The sequence below is a fragment of the Diplotaxodon limnothrissa genome, linkage group LG2 (genome assembly GCF_057381915.1).
Source record: "Diplotaxodon limnothrissa isolate DT_005_m linkage group LG2, D_limnothrissa_male_GT1.1, whole genome shotgun sequence".
In the NCBI taxonomy this organism is placed as follows: domain Eukaryota; kingdom Metazoa; phylum Chordata; class Actinopteri; order Cichliformes; family Cichlidae; genus Diplotaxodon; species Diplotaxodon limnothrissa.
This window is the reverse complement of record NC_140597.1, coordinates 1,706,338-1,731,637: the sequence shown is the minus strand read 5'-3', so window position 1 is coordinate 1,731,637 and position 25,300 is coordinate 1,706,338. Positions and strand designations below refer to the sequence as shown.

Sequence of the window (25,300 nt, the reverse complement as noted above, 5' to 3'; positions counted from 1 at the left end):
AAACCATCAACCTGCCAGTTAGCAGGTGACCTGCACGACCTCCTGAGCTACAGCCACCACCGCGGGGCAGCGAGCCATTTTATGTTGTAATCTTTGTTACAAGAATGGCTGCACATTAAATAGTATTTAGGAAAAAAAAGAACCTTGTTGTGTCTTGAAAAGTACAGAGTATTTGTACACTGCTCCAAAAATGTATTCTATATAAGAGAGTATGCACTGCTGGGCCTGAGTGCACGATGTAGGTCCTTTAAAAAACAAAAAAAAAGAAGCAAAGTGATGGAAAAATGAAGTGTGTGGCACGCAGCAAGGTGACGGTGAAAAGTCCCTGTAGCTTTATCACACTTAATGATTACGAGCTGCTTCTCCTGCTCTAATTATCTGATGGGTGAGATTGCTTTAGGCCACTCTCTTCTTTTCTCTAAGCTTCCTGGATGTTTGAGAAGAGCATTGCTTTATCAAACGTGCTGTACTTTTAGCTGTAAAATGAAAACATAAATTGTTACAATCGTGTAAAATCTCGACACACAGTGATAAAATGTTTGCTTTGCATGGACGTGACGAACGAGCTGTGATCACATTTGTGAAAACTCTATTAGTGCTGAGCGTGTGCGTGTCCACTTCTCCCAGCCCTACTCTGTCACTTAGCTCACTATCTTGATGGTGATCCATATCTGACCGCAGCACTGACTAGATTTAGAAAATATGTTCCTTGAACCGATTCATGTTTCTTGTGCTGCTCTAACAGTCTGCAGACAATGTGAATCATGCACTTGTGCGTCTGTTTCCCTCACTGTCTGTCACTCGTGTGAGTTTGTGGAGATTTTCGAGTTTGTGCAGAGAGGGGAGAGGGCTGTGTGTTGGAAGCAGCAGTGTGTGTTGTGTAGTGGTTCACTAGGGGGAGCACTAGGTCTCAGAGCAGCTCCTCTCCCCACTCAGCTGTAGGCACAGAGCGGCTGTTTAAGCTAAGGTCAAAGGTCAAAGTGATGAGGTCATAATTCAACTGTGTTGTATGTATTTTTGTTTTTGTGAAAAAAGCCTCCAGTCTTTTTTCATTGTCTAAAGTTTTCTTGCTCACTAGTTTTGCAGGCTTTCTGATGGTCTGTGGTCAATGTCTGTCCTTGGACAGGAAGGAGTATATCAGAGAGACGCTCAGGTCAAACCCTTAGAGACAAACGTCGAGTATAAAGGTTGGTAGGATGCAGTGAAGGAGGGCAAGCAGAGGATTGGTGTGAGGGAGGAGGATGCTGAGGATGGAAGCAGACCATCCACTGTGGTGACCTCTAGAGGGAGCAGCCAAAAGAAGAAGAACATACTGCATTTCCATATATATTTACACGCTTTGATAAAGTGCTGCGGCTATTTGCTACTTTCCCTGCAAAATATGAAGAATTGAGACTTTTGCACATTAATGTCTCGGTTCCTTCATGCAATTCATTCTCCAACAGCTGACGTCAAACTAAATCTATAAAACAACAAAAGGGGAAAATACAAATCACAAAGTAACATTTCATTATACACATAAAACTAAATTTACTCTATAATCTATATTAAAAATCAGGAAATAGTCACTTCTGGTACAGATCCTTGATTTTGAGCTTGTTATGCTTCCTCCTTTAAACTGACTAAAATTCCCTGCTTGAAATAACAATGCAAACACCAAAGTTCAACCTTTCTGGATTTCTGTTAATAGAACGTAGATTTTCTAAAATGTGTTGCATTCAGTCGTCAAAGCAGTCTGACTCTGTGTTACTGAGTAACCAGAGTAAAGTACTGACAGGTGTCCTGTAGATGAAACATGCTGAGATATCTACTGCATCCTGCTCTTCTTATTAGCCGTCCTTTTGTTTGTTTGTTTATTCTGTGAACATGACATGTGATCTTCCCTAACGTCCATGGTGGACACAGAAACCCCGAGTGACCACAACATACAGACCGAGCTGCAGCTGACTCCAGCGTTCGTGTCACCAGTACCTGAGGACCAAAATCACGTCATTTTGTTACTGCGCTAAAAAAGGAAAAGCACAAATATCTCTGTTAGACTGCAGACACAAATCAGGAGCAAAGTGGATCAATGACCTCCTCATTGTAAGCTCACAGTGTCCTCAACACATTTCTCTTTGTTTTGCACTTTTCAAGAAGGTCAAAAGCTGATGCGTGACCTCTTTTTAGTTTCAGGGGCCCATCTGCGATTTCTGCAAACGCACCAAACTGCTGTGAACTGAATGATTAAGTGGAGCTCGTACTGCAATAACCTGTCAGTGATATGCGTGTTTTTACTAAAGCGTATGAATTAAGTGTATCACTAGAGTTCAGCCCACACGGCACAGAGACTTCACTGAGCCGGCACGGACCCCCGAAACCTCGCCGCCCAGGCCTTTGACACATACAGAAGTTGTTTAGAGGATCGATTAGCCTGCTCACCGCACTTATGTTTGAATGGTCTGCGCGTTTTCTACTCTCACAGTAAAAGGTAATCATACCATCTTCTACTTTTACCTTTTACTCTCGCCACGTTCATTGGTCCACGCATAAAATCAGAGTATGCATGTGACAATAACTATTTGTATTACACTGAAGTGCTGGCCGTGATTCAGACCCTGGTTTGCATTTACTCCGGCAGGGGTCGTATGCGCTCCGCGGATGTGCTACTCCCCCTGCCTCTCTGTTCCACTGCTGTGTGGTTGGAACAGAGATGTAACGCTTCTACCGTTGGCTGTAATTATATCGCACAGCCCTGAGAGCAGCACGTGAATGCTGAATACATGCATATCACAACATTTGCATGCATTAACCTGGCTCGCCCAGCGTGTCCTCGGGCTCACACAGGCTCTGCCACCAAGTCAACAAGTGCTCCACTCTAATCACACCCTGGTTCATTAGTGGTGCACTTTATAACGGACGAGTTGGGAAGGGCATTACGCACTTGAGAAATAAATTCCTTCTCGCTCCTGTCCCCTTTTCTCTTTGCCTGCAGGCAGGTATCCTTAAGAGAAGTCAGTCTGCGCTCAGAGGGAGGTAGAGAGATACAGAGAAGCAGTGAGGGAGACGAAGGCCGAGCGGACGAGCAACCCCAACAGCCAATCAGGAGAGAGCTTTCCGCGTGATTTACAGCTGCGGGGGCTGAGAGGGGAGGCGCGACTCAGGGAAAAAAGCAAACAGTTGAGTGAAGAGCATCAGTGGAGAGTGGAGTGGAGGCGGCTGCAGTGAGGAACAGGACGCCGAGAGGAAAGAGACAGCCAGAGTCTGCAGTAGATTTCATCACTGAAGACAGAGTCGTATGTTTTTCCTGTGGATTATAATTTATGTTTCCAACTTTCAGCTGTCTGAGATTCTGCGCTTTACTGGAATGTGCGCTGAGGCTTCACCTGGACGCATGTGCGAAAGTAACAGAGCCAGTTTTTAAAAGTGAAAAATATCATCGAGTCCTTTGGATTCCTGTCAGAAATGAAATGCGCCTTTTTTTAATCCCACAGAGTTTTCCGGACCTCTTGTACATTTACAGAGACTTTACGCATTTTGGAGACTTTACGCATTTACTGTAATGGGTGATGTAAACTGACATTTTTTCACTAACATATATGATATTTTTACCCAAGTGCACTTGTTTTCACGGCGATGATTGTGCTTTTGCTTGTCCTGTGCATCGCGGATGGAGTGCTCTGTCAGATACGCTACTCTGTCCCGGAGGAGGCGGACCATGGCACGCTGGTGGGAAATATTGCCGAGGACCTGGGTCTGGACCTCACCAAGCTAGCCTCCCGGCGCTTCCAAGTGGTGCCCAACTCTCGGACACCCTATCTGGAGGTGAACCTGGAGAACGGGGTCCTGTTCGTTAACGAGAAAATCGACCGGGAGCAGATTTGCAAGCAGAGTGCGAGCTGTCAGCTAAACATGGAGGTGTTCTTGGAGAACCCATTAGAACTATTCCGGGTTGAAATCGAAGTGGTGGACATTAACGACAACCCACCCAGTTTCCCGGAGACCGATATCACGGTGGAGATCTCAGAGAGCGCCACTTCGGGCACCCGCTTCCCCTTGGAGAGCGCGTTCGACCCGGACGTTGGCTCCAACGCTTTACGCACGTACGATATCACCACGAACAACTTCTTTTACCTGGACGTGCAGACCCAGACGGACGGGAACAAGTTCGCGGAGCTTGTGTTGGAGAAGCCGCTGGACCGGGAGCAGCAGACGGCGCACAGGTACGTGCTAACCGCCGTGGACGGCGGTCAGCCTCCGCGGACTGGCACCGCGCTGCTGGTCGTCAAAGTGTTGGACTCTAACGACAACGTGCCCGTTTTTGAGCAGCCGGTGTACACGGTGAGCCTGTCGGAGAACGCGCCGCTGGGCACGCTCGTCATACAGCTGAACGCCACCGACCTGGACGAGGGACTGAATGGAGAAATCGTTTATTCATTCAGCAACCACATCTCCAGCCGCGTCAAAGACCTGTTCTCTATAGATTCACGCACCGGGCGCATCGAGGTGCGCGGAGAGGTGGATTTCGAGGAGAGCAGCCTCTATCAAATCTTTGTTCAGGCCAAAGATCTGGGACCAAACGCCGTGCCCGCGCACTGTAAAGTCCTCGTCAAACTCAGCGACGTGAACGACAACGCACCGGAAATTACTTTCAGCACTGTCACGGAGTCGGTGAGCGAGAATGCGGCTCCCGGGACCGTGATCGCGCTGCTGAGCGTCACGGATCGGGACGCAGAGGAGAACGGACAGGTCCACGTGGAGATCCTCGGCGACGTCCCGTTTAAACTGAAATCTTCCTTTAAAAATTACTTCACTATAGTCACCGACGGGCCGCTGAACCGCGAGCAGGCGGACTCCTACTCCGTCACTGTGGTCGCGCGCGATAAAGGAACGCCGTCACTGGCCACCAGTAAATCCATTCGAGTGCAGGTGTCAGACGAAAACGACAACGCGCCCACGTTCACACAGCCCGTATATGACGTGTACGTGACAGAAAACAACGTGCCAGGGGCGTACATACACGCGGTGACGGCCCTGGACCCGGACATTGGGCAGAATGCTGTCATCAGCTACTCCATATTAGAGTGTGACATCCAGGGCATGTCAGTCAAAACCTACGTGTCAATCAATGAGGAGACAGGCTATCTCTATGCTCTCAGATCATTCGATTATGAGCAGCTGAAGGAGTTCACGTTCATGGTCAAGGCCAAAGACGCAGGGACCCCAGAGCTCTCCTCCAATGCCACTGTTAAAGTTATCATTGTGGACCAGAATGACAACGCCCCGCTAGTGCTGGCTCCCCTGGGAAAGAACGGCACAGCCAAGGAGCCCCTGCCTCGCTCTGCTGAGCCAGGCTATCTGGTGACACGTGTCGTGGCCATGGATGCGGATGATGGAGAGAACGCTCGTCTGTCCTACAGCATCCAGAGGGGAAACGAGAATGGCATGTTCAGGATGGACTGGAGAACAGGTGAACTCAGGACTGCGAGGCGGGTATCGGTCAAGCGAGACCCCCATCAGCAGTACGACCTGTTGATTGAGGTGCGAGACCACGGCCAGCCGCCTCTGTCCTCTAGCGCCAGCGTGCTGGTGGTGCTGGTGGACAGTGTGGCTGAAGGCCGTGGCGGTGGGGAGAAAGGCGGGACCTCCAAGGCAAAGGACAGCACCCTGGACCTCACTCTCATCCTTATCATCGCCCTGGGCTCCGTCTCCTTCATCTTCCTCCTGGTTATGATTGTGCTGGCTGTGCGCTGTCAGAAGGACAAAAAGCTTAACATCTATACTTGCCTGACCAGTGACTGTTGTTTTGGCTGCAGCTCCTGCTGCTCGCGGCAGGGCAGGGCCCGCAAGAAAAAGCTCAGCAAGTCGGATATCATGCTGGTGCAAAGTGCCGTTAACGTCAGCGGGGCTGGCACAGCTCAAGTCCCTGTGGAGGAATCTGGGAGCTTTGGCTCCCACCACCAAAACCAGAACTATTGCTACCAGGTATGTCTCACTCCAGAGTCTGCCAAAACTGACCTCATGTTCCTAAAGCCATGTAGTCCTTCTAGGAGCACAGACACCGATCACAACCCGTGTGGGGCCATAGTGACAGGGTACACAGACCAGCAGCCTGACATCATATCAAACGGCAGCATTTTATCAAATGAGGTAAGAGCCCCTCTCCTGCCTGCGGTTTAAACCTTTCCATCTGAGTTCCTCCGCATGCCTAAACCTGATTCATGTCCCCTTAGACGTCTGATAAGAATGAAATATAAACCAGAGACATTCAGGAGCCATTTCAGCCCCCAAATTTCACTTCACTGGCATGCTAGCTCCTCAGATGGGTGTTACTGTGTGCCGATACATCAACTGTAACACAATGTGATAGAAAATGAAAGCAGATATGGAAATGAGAAACCTTGACTTTTGCGATCCTTAAACAGCAACGACTGCATGTTTATGATGTGCTTCCACGGCTGATAAATTAGAAAAGGTGTATAAAGACAATGTATGTTGGCAAAGAGGCTGCTGGTGGGTGTGGGAGTATAATGGGTGTATATGTGTGCGTGAAGCCCAGTCACCCAGGATTAAATATATACTGTTCAAACTGTTGGATCTCTGGGCTGCTGCAGCCTACATAGGTGCGCTACTTCACCTTGCACCTTGGCAACATGTCTGCAGAGCTTCCCCTCCCTGTGGGATGGAAGTCTCCACTGGTGGAGATGAATGACACATGTAATAGTTACGTCAACTCAAAGCTGTGTGGGTTGTGTCGTCTCTGGCTCGATGGATGTAATGTTCTTTTGTTTTTCTGCTGCTTTGTTCTCTCTACATAAGGAGACGCACTAAAAGCTGCCCCTTCTCTTTCAGACCAAACACCAGCGAGCTGAACTCAGCTACTTGGTCGACAGGCCGCGACGTGTCAACAGGTAAATATGGAAAAAGCCCTTCTACCTGCTCTTCTACCAGCTGGTCTGCTTCTAGCTCATTTGCTGATATCTCCCATTACTGTGATGCTGACATGGATTAAGAAAAACAAAGCGAGGTCGTCTTTCTTTATTTTAATGTTCTCTTCATTTCAGTTCAGCCTTCCAGGAGGCCGACCTGGTCAGCTCCAAAGACAGTGGCCACGGAGACAGCGAGCAGGGAGACAGCGACCACGACGCCACCAATCGAGGCCATTCGTCTGGTAAGTGCTGGCTTTGTATGAACTCTTTGTCTTCTCTCTGCCCCTTGGCATCTATAGATCTGAGGAGGATCTGCTGATTAGCATTGTGGTCCAGAAGCTGCTCGTCTCTCCACTGTTGAAATCTGGCAGCACATTGTGCAGGGCTGGAAAAATGAATGCTTATTTCTAAAGGTCATCATCATCCACAGCCAGAGTCTGAGGTCTTTTAGCTGTTGTGTTGTGCCTGCGTGGGATTATCGCTTAAACTCTTGCACCAGAATCAAACCTTTCCCTGTGAGCCGCATCCAAGTGCTCGCTCCTAAAGCCGACACATAATATTTGTTACTGTGATGTTTGCCGTGTGGTGATTGAATGTCTTGAGTGAGGCTTCCACTGCTGTTTGTAAATATGTGGCGGCGTTAATGAGGATCCTGCTCCCTGTGAGCGCGGTCACTCGGTGCTGCAGACCACTTGACGAGGTGTGATGGGCTTGTTAATGAGGCTGGGCTCGCACTGGAGTGCTGGGAAGCCGACCAAATAGGTTGTGGCTGTAGCAAACAAACCGTGCAATTCATCCGTTCATTAGATTAATTAATGCACTTATTCATGCTGTTACTCTCTAACTGCACGCCCCCCCTGCTTGTTTTTTCCTCCCTTCCATGCACGGGCTGTTTTTCTCATTTAATTCTTCCCTGCCTTACAAGAGGACCCTGCTGATGTATAAAAGCTAGGTTTAGCTCTTTATTTGGTGCCCACTGTGGATGAGGTCTGTCATCATGTCTGGTCAGCCACAGCAGGCGCCCCCATCGTGTCAAATGGAATTTGCCTGCCACTTCCAGTGTCACCCCAGTAGGCCTGGTTTACATGGAGCTCAGTGACAGAGGCACGCAGAGCCGGACCCGTCTCTGCCAGCACGGCCTGACTTTACACAGATACCCTGCTGTCTTTATTTTTCCTTCTAATCTGCTTTATGTGCATGGAGGTGTACTACTTTGACTTTATTAGCATGTGCACACTCTCTGATGCGTTTTACTGACAGGAGATGTTCTTACATTTCACGACTGTTCCAAGAAACAGACAAACAGGAATAAATAAAGACTTCCTGAGCTCAGATTGCATGATTATATAAACCGTGCTGCGTGCTCAGAGTTGGTGAGTTAGTGGAGATTAACACAATTTGTTGTTGATTTAAATAAACTGGACCAGCACACAGTGACCCGGGGCCTCTGTTCCGATTTCTCCAACTTGCTTTGCTTAGAACTTAATTCATGCTAATTTATGTTCATGTACGCTCCACATGTGTGCTGATTATCAGCTGAAACAATGAAGCATGTCTGTGATTTAACAGATCACGCTTAGCTTAAGCTGCTGTTGCTGTTTGTTAGACCATGCTAGCATCATATGTTAGCCTACCCATACAGTCCCTACTCTGGATGGTCCAGCACGTCCAGCTGTGAAACAGCGTCCCATGCCCTTTGCATACCCTTGGTGCGGCAGATAGCATGAGTTACTTTGTTGCAAAGCTTAATGCCTTTACCCAGATTATTTGCTGTGCATTTAGTCGTTGTTTGATTAGGATAATTGATAGCACGGCTTAGAGCGCCATCATTCTGCGAGCTAATCTAGTTTGTCAGTAGTGAGGCTGCATCAGTGTTTAATAAATCCACGTGTTAGCTTTCCTCTTGGCTCTCACAGACTTCATGAATGCATCACCTTTTTCTCTTTCATCTAGAGCTGGGCGATATGAGATTTTTTCATATCACGATATGTTTTTTTCATTTCAGGCGATAACGATATCTATCACGATATAAGCCAAATAACTATATTTGTAAGATTTAAATGTGCCGTTGCTCACAAGTAAAATGTGAAATTATCAGCAGCTTGTTTTTAAATATTTATTTCCCATAATAAGTTCAACAGGGTAGATGTACTTAAGGAACATGAGACTTTTTCAGATAAATAAAGGCAAATATTGCAAACTACACAAAAGGCAGCCGCTAAAGCGTTTAAGTTTCAAAATAGAACAAACGAAACAGACTAAATTGTCAATTCCACTTAGAAACAAAATATTAATTCTAAAAATAAATCTTAGTTTGTTTTACAGAAGAACAGACAAAACTGACTAACTTTTGTCAATATCAAATAAACTGAGAACTAAAAGGAAATTCTCAATCTCTCCTTGTTGTATAGCTGAGCTTTTCAAACAGTTGTAACAGTTACTTTAGTCTGACAAAAGCCGAATGACGAATCAGCGCTTCCAGTCAGAGACTGAGGCTACGTCCACACGTACACGGGTATTTTTGAAAACGGAGATTTTCCGTTTTCGTTTAAAAAAATAATCCCGTCCACACATAAAGGCAGAAATGAAGGAAAACGCTGCTATGAACATGCCAAAGCAGCAGGTGGCGCTAGATTCCTAACCGTGCAGAAATGTTGGCCAATCAGAAGTCTAGAAGCCTCGGTGGGAAAAAGTAAACAAAGCTGGGGCATAGAAGCAGAACCGAGTCGTATGTGTGGACGGACAGTAACTGTGTGTATATGTAAGCATTTAAACACTGCAGAGAGTAGAATTAACAGTATTGTAGAAATTCATTTCACCGAAACAATAACGTGGCGCACAGTGTGACGCATGCACCAGTTTATTGTATTTCCAGACTTGCTTTCGGCACAATTTACAGTGCACGCTACTCTGTTTTTAGTCAGACTTGAAATAGCCGAAATACCTTCACACTACGGAACTTCTATGGCTCTTCCGTTCGACAATCTCTCCGGCGTTGGAACCATCATCTGTTTTCTCTTCGGTCACGCTCGGTTGATTTTTCTAGTCGGCACACTCATTTCCTCCATTACCCGCTGGCTGCTTCCCAAACAAACAAACGTGCGGCTTGGCACTTGTGCTGTACGTAACAAGTCACGCGACGTGACGCTGCGGCTGTGATTGGTTCGGCTCTGCGCTACTTAATTTGGATCGGCTGACCTTTTTTTTTTTTTTTTTTTTTTAAGAGGACAAGAGCGGCGAGGTCTATCGCGATAGCTTAATTTCTCTATCGAGTAAAAGTTATATCGCGATACATATCGTTATCGTTCTATCGCCCAGCTCTACTTTCATCCTTCCTTTCTTTCTGTGCAGTCAGAGTTATAGGACACGACTGATTTCATTTACCTCATAAAATACTATATCTTCACCTGCTGGAGGCTGGAGGCAGGCCCAGTGTTCATCATTATTCTCATATCCTTTTCTTTTTTTTTGAAGCGTAGCCGTTGTTGTATTTTTTGTTGACACGGTGATTTGTGTTCTTCTTCCTGTGGTTAGCTGCTTTGTCATGCCAACATTTTCTGCTGCTTCAGGCACTCAGCTCTGTTGTTCTCTGATCAAAGGCCGCTCCGTTTTTCCTCATCAAGGATGTAAAGAGACCAGACGTCACCTGTAATGAACACGTGAACCGGCTGAAAGAGCCGTTTAACTCAAACAGGATTTTGTAGCATTGGAGACAAACTGGTTACGTTTGGATCGAGTGTGGAGGAAAAACTGCTGCTCAGATCAGAGCGGATATCATTTTCGAGGTATCTGAGTGCAGCGTTACAGTCACGTGAATATACACTTATGAGTGTGTGTGTGTGTGTGTAACCATGGCTGTGATATAATCCAATCAGAAATGCAGACTCTGTTTAACATTCAACGAGCTTCCTTGACTGCTGTCATGTTTATCATCACTGCTGCGGTTTACACACAGTCAGAATTGGTCTGTTAAACTATTCTAGGATGAAATGAATGAGTTCTTAATTGTGTAATTATCCCCTTTCTAACACGCCAAGAATAATGAGTCACATTTGAACAGAAATAGCTGATTCTGTCTGACCAGCAGCCAAAAAAGCCCAAAGACATTCAGTCCTCAGTGTCTGACGGTGGTGAAAGATCCTTTAATGAAACAAGAGGAGGAATAACTTTGTACAAAATTTAGCACAAGAAGAAAAGGGGGGGGGGGGGGGGGGGGGGGGCTTTAAGTGGTGGAAATGGATCGAAAGTTAAAATGCTTCAAGCCTTTGTTGGTTATTGGAGAGTCTTTACCTCCGCCAAACGTGGAGCCGAGAAGAAGCTCGAGTATTAAACTATCACTGAATTACAATACATGTGAAATACATATGAAGTCATAGTGGCATTTATTTTAAATAAGAACACATCACATGTTTGCTGGGTAGCTCTGCATAAACGACTTTATTTCTAAATATGTGAGTTAATGAGTTCATCATTCATCTGGAATTCATCCATGAATATCATCTGGATTTTTTTTATTAGGGCCCAATGCAATACCACCGTATTATTATTGTTGTTGTTGTTGTTGTTGTTGTTATTATTATTATTATTATTATTATTATTATTATTATTATTATTGTGGCAAATGTATTGGCTTTTTTGAGGGCCTAAAGATGCTCAAAAACTCAAAAGTTTTGCACATGCATCGGGTCTGGTGAAAATGTACATATGTTCATGTTTTCAGACATGGGCAGGGCAAAATGGCTCAATAGCGCCACCTAGAAGAATGAAACAATATAGGCCCGGGCTGGGTATGATGTACATGTATGAGATTTTGCACACATATCTAACATCAAGAGGTGCACATTTCCAGGCGTTAGTTTTGCAAACTCCTCCTGGGGAAATGTGAAAAAGCGAATCTTTAGTGATCCATAAACATTATTTTGGTGTAATTATAAAAAACTATAAAGCAGATGAGAGACGAGCAGAGGGAGAAGACTTGAGTCTGCAGTTTATTGTCTTACAGCTGGATGTGCTCTCTGCCTGCTCGGTTGTTTGGCACTAAAACCATTTGGTTACCGTGTGTTGTTATTGCTGCCCCCCTCCCATCACAGCACCCACCACCAAGGAGATGAGGTGTTCCTGAGATCCCAGCACTATCTGAAGTATTTGACCAGCAATAAAAGCTTTTATATAAAATGATAATAACATCATTATAGTGTGTTAGCAGCTCGTTATGACACAGTCCACGCATGTTAAAATAATTTATAAAATAGTTGTTTTTTATTTCACAAACTGATAACATAGATACAATTTTAACATTACAAATGTTAATTTAAATATTTAATATTTAAATTTCCAAAGTTTAATTATGTATCGAATAGGGGTGGGGGGAAAAATCGATACTGTATAGTATCGTGATATTTTGTTTGCTAATAATGTATCGATACAGGGACAGCAGAAATCGATATTTTGTTACAAAAAAGGTTTTTGTGCTCTGACTTCAGAGCATGTTGATCCTTTTTCTGAGCAAGAATCCTGACATTCCTTCACTGTCCAAATGTGTTTAACTTGTTTTTGGCAGCAATAAACATGACAGTTTACTTATTTTATTTTAAGACATGTCTTATTTTAATTAAGTTTAAAACTTTTTTATTTAATGTAAAATTATATTTTGTTTTAATTTACTTCCAAATTCTTCAGTTGCTGAAGGGGCTGCATAGTTTTCATATTGCATAGTTCAGAATAGCTGTAATTGTACCAGATGGTTGCATTCAGTTAAGTTGGACTAGACTGTAATACAAACCGTTCAGTTTGTCAACAATAAAACTGACTGAGATGAGAGAAAGACTGAGTGTGAGACTTTGATATTAGATAAAATGAATATTGATCAAGTTTACCTTTATGTACAGAATCTGAATATCGCAAAATATTTTAAAAATTGCAATAATATCGTATCGTGAGTTAAATATCGTGATAATATCGTACCGTGGGATGTTTGGTGATTCCCACCTCTAGTATCGAATGACAGCCTGCTTGTGATTCACTGTGTAAACTCCTGACATGACTGTGAAGAAACCACATGAACCTGTAAAAGATGTTTGGAAGGAGAAAGTTGACTGAGCTTATCAGAATCAGAATCAGAATCAGAATACTTTATTGATCCCTGGGGGAAATTATTTTTTGTTAGTACTTAGCACCAGTATTAATATATTATATTATGAGTTTAAGAAAACAGAGCAAATGTGGGTTCAGTTGTGAGGTTTGAATTCTCCGAGGCGAGACGGCTGAGCAGCTGTGGATTCAGACCCTCTGGGACCACTCGTCCACGTTTCCAGTCCTGCTCCATTTTATCAATACGGCCAATGTCGCGCACTCGGAGCAGATCGAGTCGAGGCGCTTATCCAATTTTCAACCCCTCCTCCACCCCCGCCGCATTCCCGTCTCCCCCCCTGCCGAGATGAATTTCTCCTTAGGCCTGCCGTTCACGTTATCACCGTGGTAACAGCTCGCTGATCAGTAATTCATTTTTCAAACCTCTGCATACCAATTACCAAATGAAGGTTATTATCGGGACTTTGCGTTTGCCCTGTGCGAGCGGCGTTCGGAATGCTAAGATGAGACGAGGTGTCGGAAGCAACGAGGGTCAGCTCGCTCCAAGAGCTCGCTGCCCTCCCTCCCCCGTCTCCTCGCTGCTCCTGCTTGTGTGTGTCTTAGTGTGAGACATGTTGACATAGTTCTTCTTAATCCTGCGTTGAAGTGGAGGCCAGACACTGACAATTTTCTGCGAGCGTGATTTATGAAGCTTCTTTCAGCTGCAGAGCACAGGCGGAGGACGCCGTGGAGAGAGAAGAGTATCACCTGCAACCTTTATTCACATTTTAAGCACAGCCCTGTGTGTGTGTTTACGACTGCCTCGTTCGACAGGGGAACGTGTAGTTTTGAGAAGATGTCGTGACGTGGCTCTGTGGCTGAATCCCCCTCGCCGAGGCCAAACGCCACATTTCCTGTTCCTATTTTGAGAATTAACACAGCGTCCATTTTGTAATATAAGCAGAGCTCTTCTTTCCACGCTGTGTATTCGCTGCTCACAGTGCAACGCTGTCTGCGCGAGCAGGTGCACTGATATAGTGTGTCAGCACTGCTTTGCCTCGTAGCTGCGGCTCCATCAAAGTGTACAATAAGTTGTTTCCTTCCATGTAAGAGGCCGTACTAAAGCCTCCTGCCGTGGTATATTTATGGCACGTTGCTTAATATTTAATAGGAAACCCTCTCGTTAGGAGACTGGGCACTTTTCCAAGTTGCTAGTGACAGCAAGCCAAATTAATCCTCTTGTAACAAAGCAAATTCCCCCTTTGCTGACCGTTAAGGACAGAACAAAATGCACACACTCTGCTTACTGGGATGACAGCAGTCTTAGCCTAATCAGTCTGTATTCAGAGGGATTAGCAGCAGATAGCCTGAGCTGGACATTTTAGCCCCAAACAGAGTCAAACACACACACACGCAAGGATTTAGGCTTCGAAAACATGCGTCCGCAAGATCTGGGCCCAAGTGCAAAAACATTTGGGGCAGCAAACACAAAATTTGGCTTAAGGCTTACAGTTGGCCTGCATAGCTGCGCTTTTCATATATGATGTACTACAAAGGATGCACTTAAATCGACTGGTACCTGTAAACTCTTCAGTGCTTTCATCCCATGTTTCAGCACCTTTAACCCAACATTCGCTACAACGATGCATCGACATGCAGACACGAGGTGCAAACACCACCCGCTGAGCCATCCTGCCTGTTTGTACTGCAAACACATGATGGGTCTTTGTTGTTCCTAAAAACTGCTCACCCACTTTGAATGGATGTAGACACCTGTTAAGTAAATATGGCAGAATGTGCTAATAATGATAAAGACGGTGACTGACCGTCCACTATATGTTACACATGTTCACCGTCCTGTTGTCTTTTGTCATTTGTGATGTGCTTGAGCCGCTTGAGACAAATTGCCGATTCCTTATTTTAGGTGCAAGCTCAGGTTAAACATCTGCTGCTGTTTGACTCGATTAGTGTTACAAACACTGAAAAACCTTTTGGAACTGAATCACCCTGAAAGCATCCACTCAGTGTACCCATGCAGTGACACGAGCCGGTTGTTCTTCTGATGTCAGAGTAAAAATGTAAAATCGTTGTGGAAAAACAGACCAAACAGAGTAGGTTTGGCGCAGCATTGCAAGCATGCTGCAGTAAACTCTGTAATATCGTCCTGTACTGGGAGTCCACATCTCCGAGGATCTCACCTGGACGACCAACTGCTCCAAGCTGGTCAAGAAGGCTCACCAGCGCCTCTTCTTCTTGAGGACCCTGAGGAAGAACCACCTGTCCTCAGACATCCTGGTGAACTTCTATCGTTGCACCATCGAGAGCATCCTGACCAACTGTACAACAGTCTGGTACGGGAACTGCTCTGCCTCGGACCGGAAGGCGTTGCAGAGGGTCGTGAAAACTGCCCAGCGCATCGCCAGAGCACCACTTCCTGCCATAAAAGACATCTACAGGAAGCGGTGTCTGAAAAGGGCTGGGAAAATCATCAGAGACCCCAGTCACCCATCACATGGACTCTTCACCCTCCTGCCCTCTGGGAGGCGCTACAGGAGCCTCCGGACTAAGACCACCAGGTACCGGAACAGCTTCTTCCCCACAGCTGTCAGACTCCTGAACTCTGCCTCCTGACATCTGACCCACGTTAACACATGGACTGAACACACACACACCCACAATGGACAACTGTACCCTCAAACACACAATAATAACATGGACTGAACCACCACTCACAACCACTAGCACTTTATATAGCCTCTGTAGAAATTATATCTCACTTATCTTAACTGCACTACTGTATAGCTCTGTGTAAATAATCATTCTGTACATTCGATAATCTTTAATCCTACAACTGTTTACAACTTGCATAGTTCCCATTTCTGTATAGCTGTATATCCCAGATTCTGTAAAGTTATTTATTTCATATTCTGTATAGTTTTTCATATTTATATCCTGTTCATAGCCTGTACATAGCTTGTACTCACTACAGCCTGTACATACTTATAGTTATAGAATATTCACAACATACTTCATACCGTGTACATTATAACATACCATAATAGACCCATTTCTGTAATATACTCACATATCTATATTATTGCTAATGTATATTGTAATATATCTATATCACTAAAGCACTTCTGGATGGATGCAAACTGCATTTCGTTGCCCTGTACCTGTGCATGTGCAATGACAATAAAGTTGAATTCTATTCTATTCTATTCTATTCTACTGCATCATCATGTCTGAACATCAGCGTGCAGCTGTCGCTCTCGAAGCGTCACGGCTAAACTCAGCTGAGAAGCTGTTTGTTTCTTGTGATGAAATCTTTATGAAGCTGAATGTGTTCGTACTGAAGCAGCAGCAGCGGAGCCACGTTGTTGATGGCTGTGTGTCAGCACAGGTTTCTTTCAGTCTATTGTGCAGCAGCTTTGATCTCAGTGCTGGGAAACAGAAAGGAATCAAAGAGCAGCTTCATAATTGCAAACTCTGAACATGTCAGATCTGGTTACAGCTTGTGCGTGCACCGTTTTGCTCGTAAAACCTTTAATTTCTTCTCCCCGCCCCCTCCCCTACAGGCGCTGATCTGTTCTCCAACTGCACAGACGAGTGTAAGGCTTTGGGCCATTCTGATCGCTGCTGGATGCCGAGCTTCGTGCCCTCTGACGGGCGCCAGGGTCCCGACTACAGGAGCAACCTCCATGTGCCCGGCATGGACTCGGTCCCCGACACAGAGGTATTTGAAAGCCCAGAGCAAACGGCCGATAGATCATTCTCCACCTTTGGCAAAGAGGCGCCTCTCAGTTCCCAACACCTCCACCAGCACCTCAGCCACCACCACGGCTCCTTAGAGAGGAAAGAGTTGGAAGCATTTCTGCCTAGCTCCAGAGCACCTTATAACCCGGCTTATTTAAGTGAGTATTGTGTTTTGCTCTGGCTGCCTTGGAGCCTGCCCGGCTCTGATCTGCTGATCAAATTAGCAGAAAAAGAAACGATTGGAAATTGAATTTTCTTCCTGGATTGGCTCGTGGAAGCTAGCGTGAAATTCATTTTAGATTTGACCGCTGTTCTCTCAGCCCTCTGTCAGAGTGTTTAACTAACTCTTCCCTCTTTCTCAAGCATCTCCATTATCTCCGTCTGTGACCATCTTATCTGCACACACACATGCAGCGCTGTGGTCTTTGGGCCCTTTCAAACAATAAATGCCAAAAGCAGTTATGATCTATAAGGTTGCTTTGATGTGGGTGGAGACGTTAGCGTTATGGGAAGCGAGACACCGGCCCTCTCACGAACAGCTGACAAACGACTGTTTTTAACCAGAGAGAAGAAGAAGGACAGACGTGGAGCTGAGCGTCTCATTCGTATTCGGCCGACGTCAGCTGGTTGATCAAAAACCGGTTTCACATAATTAAAGAGAAAATAAAGCAGGAAAAGGCCCATTTTTCTAAACTGCTATTCAGAGGCCACAAACAGATCTGTCCTCTGGTGATAATGCTTAATTATAATTTTGTCAAGCGGCGCCTGAAGAGGCGCCTCTCTCATCATCCGGCACAGCTAGCTGGAATTATCAGAGACCCGCTGCTTTCCTCGTGCCATCATTTAAAACCACAGCATGCTGTGGGAGCAGCAGGAAAAAGGCCTTCTCCCTGTAATTAATATTTTATTCATTGGCTGCGTTTGTCTGCTTTTCCTCGTTCTGCAACAAAAGTTGTTCGATGTGAAGCAACCCACTGCTCACATTAGAGCGCTGTCGTCGCTGTGAAAGGCCGCGTGCAGTGTTTGCACACAGGATGGGGTCAGAGGGCAGTACAGCACGAGGACAAATACATGAACAGGTGCTTGTATTTATAGTAATGATGTAGTTATGATTATGGACCGTTGCAGCAGCAGTGTGTGAAATAATAAAGCAGTAATATGAAGGTAAAAGTTGCCTTTCAGCGGTTTTTCTGCTGCAACTTGAAATGATTTGAACAAAGACAGTCGATGTGCGTCCGCTGTAAGCTGCACAGCGATTAGCTGCTCTGTCCTCGCTGTTGGTTCAACACTGAGGCGCACGGGAAGTTGTTGGAAGTTGTTTTGTCCTGTGTGTTTGTTTGGGGGGTGGGAGGAGCTCTCTAATCTCATTAAGTCAGCCAGTGATACACAAAGACCCTTTTGTCCCGGGAGGTGCAGGCCTGGGTGTGGTGTGCAGGGGGGGAGCATGAAGGAGAGGTTAGAGTGCAGACGCTCCTTTTGTTGGTGTCCTAAATAAACTGGCAGGATTCACTCTTCCCCCCAGTGCCAACATTCCCACAACACCCCCCCCCCCCCCCCCCCCCCCACACACACACACACACACACACGCACATGTTATCTATCAGCATTTAGCTGACACGCCGGTGACTGTGTGAGTGAGGCCGTGTCACTGCTGCTCTGCACACACACAGATACCGACACACAACTAACCGGCTTCTGTGTTTTCTGTGCTTGCAGCGAGGAAAAGGCTTTGCTAGCTCCTTCCGCGTGGACGTACCAGAGACTGCGTGAGTTTGCACAATTTCATCGTGACGACCAAGGGTGTAAAGTTTTCAGCCCATTTTGTCCTCCACTGCCCTCATCCCTCCTCGCTCAGCAAAAACACAAAAAGAAGAAAATTTTACATGACTGCAAACAAAACGAAGAAGAAAGAAACACAAAGGAACAAAACACTCGGAGCGCTGCCGGGTTTGACAGAGACGGTGGGGAGGCTGCGGGGGAGGAACACAGGTGGAAGAATCGCCTTACTGGAGATGGCCGTTGTCTCAGCAGGACTGAGAAGCTCGCAGAGGACGAACGATGGCGACCCCCGTCACTGATCCCTTCATCTTTTTCCACTCTATGTGTGCCTGTTTACAGCACTGATGTATACATCTGTGAGGATAATGAAGCCAGATGAAGACTGCAGATGAACTACGGAAGGCAAACCCAACTGAGAGCCACCCAGAAAAACCACCACTCAGCCCTTTAGGCGTCAGAGAGAGACGCCAAGTTGTACAGGAGAATCTTTGTGCATTTCAGATGCAATACCACTGTTTTAGATTTTTCTATTCTTTTTGTGTGGTCAGGTCAAACTTTGTAAGAAAAGACTGTGGGCAGATTTTCAGTTTGTTTTATTTATTTTTTTATTTATCCGTTTGGTTTCGGTTCAGCAGCCACACGGCGGGCTCAGACCCAGTCGGCCCACGTTGTTCTGATGCGTCAAGTAGTTTCTGTCACGTGTGAGAAGTGTTTATTGTACTCTTTTAAAAGTTTGACGCTGAATATAAACCTCTCTATATAAATCTATCTATATCTTCTTGTTCTGAAGGTGTGCTGCTTGTCGGCTGGTTTCTGATTCAGAGCTTTGATCTGTTTGCTGCCCCTGAACAAGGTCGCCGGTGTTTTCACAGCCGGAGACGTAAAAAGAGACAGAACAGCCTTAGCAGATGTAAAACTCGACTTCTTATTGTTTGACATCATTTCATTATTTTTTCCACTTCAAGGTATTAATAAAGAGCATATCTATAAGTAAAATGGAGGTAATAATTTAGACTGAATCCATGGTAATTCTGTGTCATTGTAACCAAAACTTTTAAGGGTCCATTTGTAAAGGAGTGCGACAAAAACACCATCAAATGCAAAGAGTGATGTACACGGTGCAGTCCAGTTTCTCTCTCACACACTGCAGACACAGACACACTAATATGCCGACAATAAATGACAAAAGTGGTAAAAACGCTGTCTGCGTTTGTTTTCGTGTGTCCTTGTTGTGAATGTGAACGCTGCTTTCTGCTCATTCCATGCATCATTTGATGCCTAATTAAAATACAGTATCAGGTAAGGCAGACCTGCCAAAGTAAATAAGGGAGATAAAGCTGCGTTTATTCAAATGATCTCAAATGAATGTAAGTCCGTTTATCCTCGGGCCGAAGGATTCCTCTTCAGGAGGATCTCTGCGACCAGGAAGCAAATTCTAAATACAAAGGAACATTATTACGATTACATCCAGTGCTCCCTCGCTGTAACCGCGCTGTTTCGTTTTTGGTGCAATGTTTTATTTTTTAGCGTATTGTGTTCTGCGTCCCGATTGGCTGTAGACCATCTCGTGCCGTGTCTCCTGTACAGGACAGAGCGCGTTCAGCTCGTCACATTTACATAAATCTTCGATCGCTAGCAGTGTGACTCTGAATTATTATGATGAGTGAAAAGGAAACATTTACGTCAAACTTTACTCATCTCGTTCTTCTTGCTTCCTTTACTTCAGCACCATTGATTCATTAATGATTCCTTGATGTTGGATTCTCTCACAGCTGCTCTATCCTGTGTCCTGGACCTGAAAACAGGGTTTGATCTTTGGTTTCATTCTATAATTCTGGACTTATTTTTCTAAGAAGGTTTGAACTTTGAGAGTTTAAACAAGAGAGAAAAGTGTGAAAATGTTCCTGCCTGTCTGAGAATAGAGTATAAAGTGTGCAGTGAGGGGTTTTACAGCCTCAAACATCTATAATAATTGTAAAAAATAAAGCTGGTTACTTCGCAGATTTCAGCTATCGCGGATTATTTTTGGATCGTAACTCCGGCGATAAACGAGGGGCCGCTGTGTTATAATTAAAATGATAAGTATGTGTGTTTTATGTCAGTTTGCATTTAAATGTTCCAAGAGCTTATATTTAAATTATCACTGAGATAATTTTCAATGTGGAGACGAGTGAAGTGTTTTTGTTTTTCTGCACAGTTGCTACAAATTTTAATATGAGACAAAACTGAATGAATGCAAAAGGCAGCAGCCAAACCCACCTGACATAATAAGGTATATGTGTGTGTGTGTTTAGCCTTCTGTAAAGAACATGCTACCTCTCATTAACTCTAATTATCAACGATGAAATGAATGTGTACAGCTGTGAGGCAGATTGACGAATGAGTTTGGGGTCAGACTGAAGCTGTTTGGCAGATGATGCCACAGTGCCCTGCAGAAGACAGACCTGTCGTTTGGTTACACGGTGGAGCTTTTTTAAAGCTTCAAGCAGGAGGTTTAAGAGCCCGTTCAGGTAAAACACTTTGGACCGAGCTCAGTGACCAAAGCTTTCCAGCTCTAATCTAAGCACAAACCAGCACTCAGGATTACTTTACCAAACACACAATGACAGGTGAACGTGAGCTCGATGCAGTATTTTAGTTTTTGAAAGAAAAAACATCAGCTTTATTGTCCTTCGTTGTCATGTCCGCTCATTTTTAATCCACTTGTTTCTTTTCAGCTCTGCAGATTTAGAGATCTCGCTGCATGTTTTCATCAGACTGAAGGAGATGTTGAAGCTGTAATCCAAGGTAGATTATAATATTTACAGATGGTGATGAATCAATAACAAGGTAGACATCAGACTAAGTAATCTGCAGGCTTAATCTTCCAGCACAAACTGAATATTCATTGATTTGTTCATCTGCCATCAAAAAAAGAAGAATCTTTGTTGGTGCAAACTACAGGGTGGGCCATTTCTATGGATACAGCGTAACAACATGGGAATGGTTACGTTGAAACCAAGCACACCATTGTTGTTCTTGTGACATTACCAATAAGTCTGATGTGTCACATGGCCCTCTTCCTATTGAAAAAACAAAAGTTGTATCCAAGATGGCCGACTTCTAAATGGCCACCATGGTCACCGCCCATCTTGAGGAGTTTGCCCCTCACATATACTAATGTGCCACAAACAGGACTTTAATACCACCAACCATTCCCATGTTATTACGCTGTATCCATAGAAATGGCCCACCCTGTACAAATATTCCAAGCAAACAGGGTAAATACGACAGAAACGTCTCACTTTGTAGGCTTCAGAATGAGAAGTGAAAAATAGGACGACAAATAGCGAGTTGGCTGAGTGTGAAGCACTGACCCCGGGCCTTTTGTTGCTGCGTAATGAGGGCAGAGCTATCAGAGCAGCGCCATTTAGATTGAGGACAATAGTTGAAGGAAGAGCAAGTTCAGTATAATCATATCTATTTTCTTGTTAAATGGAAGCTATTATTTTTGACCTCCACTCGACGCTAATCTCTGTCACAAACCAAAAAGTTTTAATTTCCATGTGCGTTTGTGCACACTCGGCTCCAAATGAGAAAAACCATTAGAGTATAATGAAAGATAAATTAAGAACAAAAAGGAAAGGCTTACAATTCCCCAAACAAATGGGAGGATTCGAGGAGAGGCAGACGGTAAAATAAAGACGCCGTCGTCTCTCCTTCTATTTCCGGTTGGGCGGTGGGTGCGGGTGAGGAGGTAATTGCATAGCAAGTTTCAAAGTCACTGGCTTCACAAAGGCAAAGCGGATTAGAAGCCAACACTGAACTTTTTGTGTCAGAGCTCTCCTCTATTGCAGATGCTGCCGGACATCAGAAGACGAGTCGTCACAGTGAGTCGGGGCTTGAATTCCCTGCTGAGGAGCACGGGTGGAAACGGAAGCACAGGCGGGTGGATGGTCTGTGTGAAGGTTGATTAGAGGCTCTTCAGATGTGGCTGAATGAATGATAGACTTTGGAAAAATCACATAATAAGAGATTTTGGCAGCTAAAGAGCTTTGCTCCTACTTTAGGCTCCACGCCCTTGGATATTAAGCAACCAATCAGGTGACAGTAGGCGCGCTCCAAGTGCATTCGCCTCATAGCTGCTCATAGCCTTCATCACGTTACTGTTACCAAGGGGTTCTGCACTGAACTGGACCTGCCAGCAGTGTTTGTGACTTTTGGAGCATTTCTTTGTTCTTTGGTCCTTTTACACAGTACAAGAGGGGATTAAAGGCACTAGAGTTGGCGACCTTTTGGTTAGCATGAATAAATCAAGGATGCTATTTCTGCACGATTTCACCAATAACAATAACACAGTTTGACCTCAGTCCAGCAGTTATCACTAACACTAGCACGCTGTTATAAACAGGCATTAACTGACAGAAGTTCTTCATTTGGAGTCCTCGTATTGATACTAATATTAGTGATTATTATATTTAGGGACTCATTATTATTCTCAAATGCAAAAAGTAGCTGGGAATGAAAGTCATGGAACAAGCCAATCACAATAGCTGCAGAGTGCACTGACATGGGGGTTACAGGTTACAGAGCTGGTCACAGAGGAGCCTAAAATAGAAACATACTGGAAGAAAAAACTGAGAGCACCATGACAAATGTGTCACTTTCTTCATCGTTGGATTTCCTTTATTTTATTGTAGGTTTATAACCTGTTCAAAAGAAAGTGTTTTGGTTTGGACGGACATGTCTTTGTAAAACTATCGACACACTGAATGACAGGTTCCTTTTACCTCAGTATGTGGAGGAAAAGTCTAATTATGTCACTTTACTGTCACTCCATATATTGCAGACATAAAATAAAACAAACCCAGCTTTACAGGGTTTTTTTTATTACAATGAAAAATCTTAGAAATCAATCAAGGATTTTCCTTTTTTTGTGTTCTTGTAAATATTTTGTATTTTTTCTCTCAGTGGAGGATTTTTTGTTCTTAACTAAAAGCCTAACGTATTCTGTCATTGTTGATGTGGTCATAAAACAGGTTCTTTTAATCCACTTCCTCACTTGCTTTGTAAAGACTGTGACCACTTTGGTTCCATCATGAGAATAAAGTTAAATTGCCATTATAAGTAAAATATATGACGTATAGTTTAAGAAGTTCATTTAGCTCGGCTCTGGGAGAGCATCAGGACCAGGGTTTCTGACTATTATTGCAGCCTTATACGAATTAATTAAATTAACAGCAAGTTTTTTTCTAACTGAAAAATAAAGCGCCTCGAGGCGTCTGATGTTGTGATTTGGCGCTGTATAAATCAAACTGTTCACTGTGCTCAAGAGGCCTCAAGAGTTCAGGAGTTCGTCTTGTAATCAGAAGATTGCCGGTTCGAGCCCCGGCTTGGACAGTCTCAGTCGTTGTGTCCTTGAGCGAGATACTTCACCTGTTGCCTACTGGTGGTGGCGCCAGTGTCCGACAGCCTCGCCTCAGTGCGCCCCAGGGCATCTACAATGTAGCTGCCATCACCAGTGTGTGAATGGGTGGATGACTGGATGTGTAAAGCGCTTTGGGGTCCTTAGGGACTAGTAAAGCGCTATATAAATACAGGCCATTTACCATTTACAAAGTGACAGGGTGCACTGAGATGTGTTCAGTTCTGTTCCACATGTGTGGATCTGACCTCAGTGGATGAATTAAAGAGTCTGACAGCAGCAGAAGCAACGAGCTCCTGTAACGCTCCCTCAGAGCCTGGTTGTAGGAACCTGTTGCTGAAACTGCTCTTCAGATTGTCCAGTGTGTTATGGAGGGTGCGAGTCATTGTCCATGATTACCAGCAGTCTGTCACTGATCACCTCCTCCAGGGTGGAGAGCTTCATGCCAACAACAGCCTCGGCCCTCCTGATGGTCAGTCTGTTTGCGTCCTTTGCTTTGACGCCTGCACCCCAGCACGCCACAGCGAAGACGATGGTGCTGCCAACAACAGGCCGATAGAACATATGGTGCAGCTGCTGCAGACACTGAAGGATCTGAGCCTTCGTAGAAAGTAAAGCCGGCTCAGAGCCTTTGTGGAGGCAGCGTCCGTGTCGGCAGACCACTCCAGCTTGTCATCCAGTTGAACTCCCAGATACTTGTAGGATGTGACTATTTCCACATCAGTCCCACTAATGCAGACAGGAGAAGGTGGGGATCTGTTTCTGCAGGTGGTTCACCTCACACCACCTCATAAAGAGATCAGTCCGTCCTCTGTACTCCTCTTCCCGTGTCCACACTTCCAATAATGGCCGTGTCATCAGAGGATTCCTGGAGGAGTTTCTGTGATGTGCTTGAAGTCGTCCGTATGGATGGTGAAGAGGAGAGGGGACAGCACAGTTCCCTGGGTGCTCCTATGTTGCTGTTCAGACTCTCTGACACACAGCTCTGCAGTCTCACAAACTGTGGTCTGCCTGTCAGGTAGATCCACTGGACCAGTGGAGCCTCCACCTGCATGGACTCCGACTTCTCCCTCAGCAGCACGGGCCGGATCGAGTTAAAGGCGCTAGAGAAGTCCAAGAACATTATCTGAACTGTGGTGTTGGGTCGAGGAACACGCTCTCTGCAGCACATGTATCACTGCATCGTCCACCCCCAGGTGGGGCTCCAGGATAAGTGCTCGGAGAGAAAATCATCTGGACCTATTTCACTTAGAAGCTGACACTTAGAGCTTTTGTGCTCTCCATAGAATCAACTCTGCTCTGTGTCGCCTAACCATGGATCCGAGGCGCAAACTCTTGGGAACACATCTGCTTTGTCTGCATCTTGGGGTGAAAGGGAGATGGT

At 45.1% G+C, this 25,300-nt stretch overlaps 1 protein-coding gene across 1 annotated transcript; it reads left to right on the top strand.

Moving 5' to 3' along the window:
• The first annotated feature begins 3,615 nt into the window (after positions 1-3,615).
• Positions 3,616-24,531, top strand: pcdh10b (protocadherin 10b). The gene is made up of 5 exons (XM_085374274.1): positions 3,616-6,129; positions 6,832-6,890; positions 7,044-7,150; positions 16,556-16,891; positions 24,170-24,531. The coding sequence occupies exons 1-5, from the start codon at positions 3,616-3,618 to the stop codon at positions 24,529-24,531; spliced, it is 3,378 nt and encodes a 1,125-aa protein (XP_085230400.1).
• The last annotated feature ends 769 nt before the right edge of the window (positions 24,532-25,300 follow it).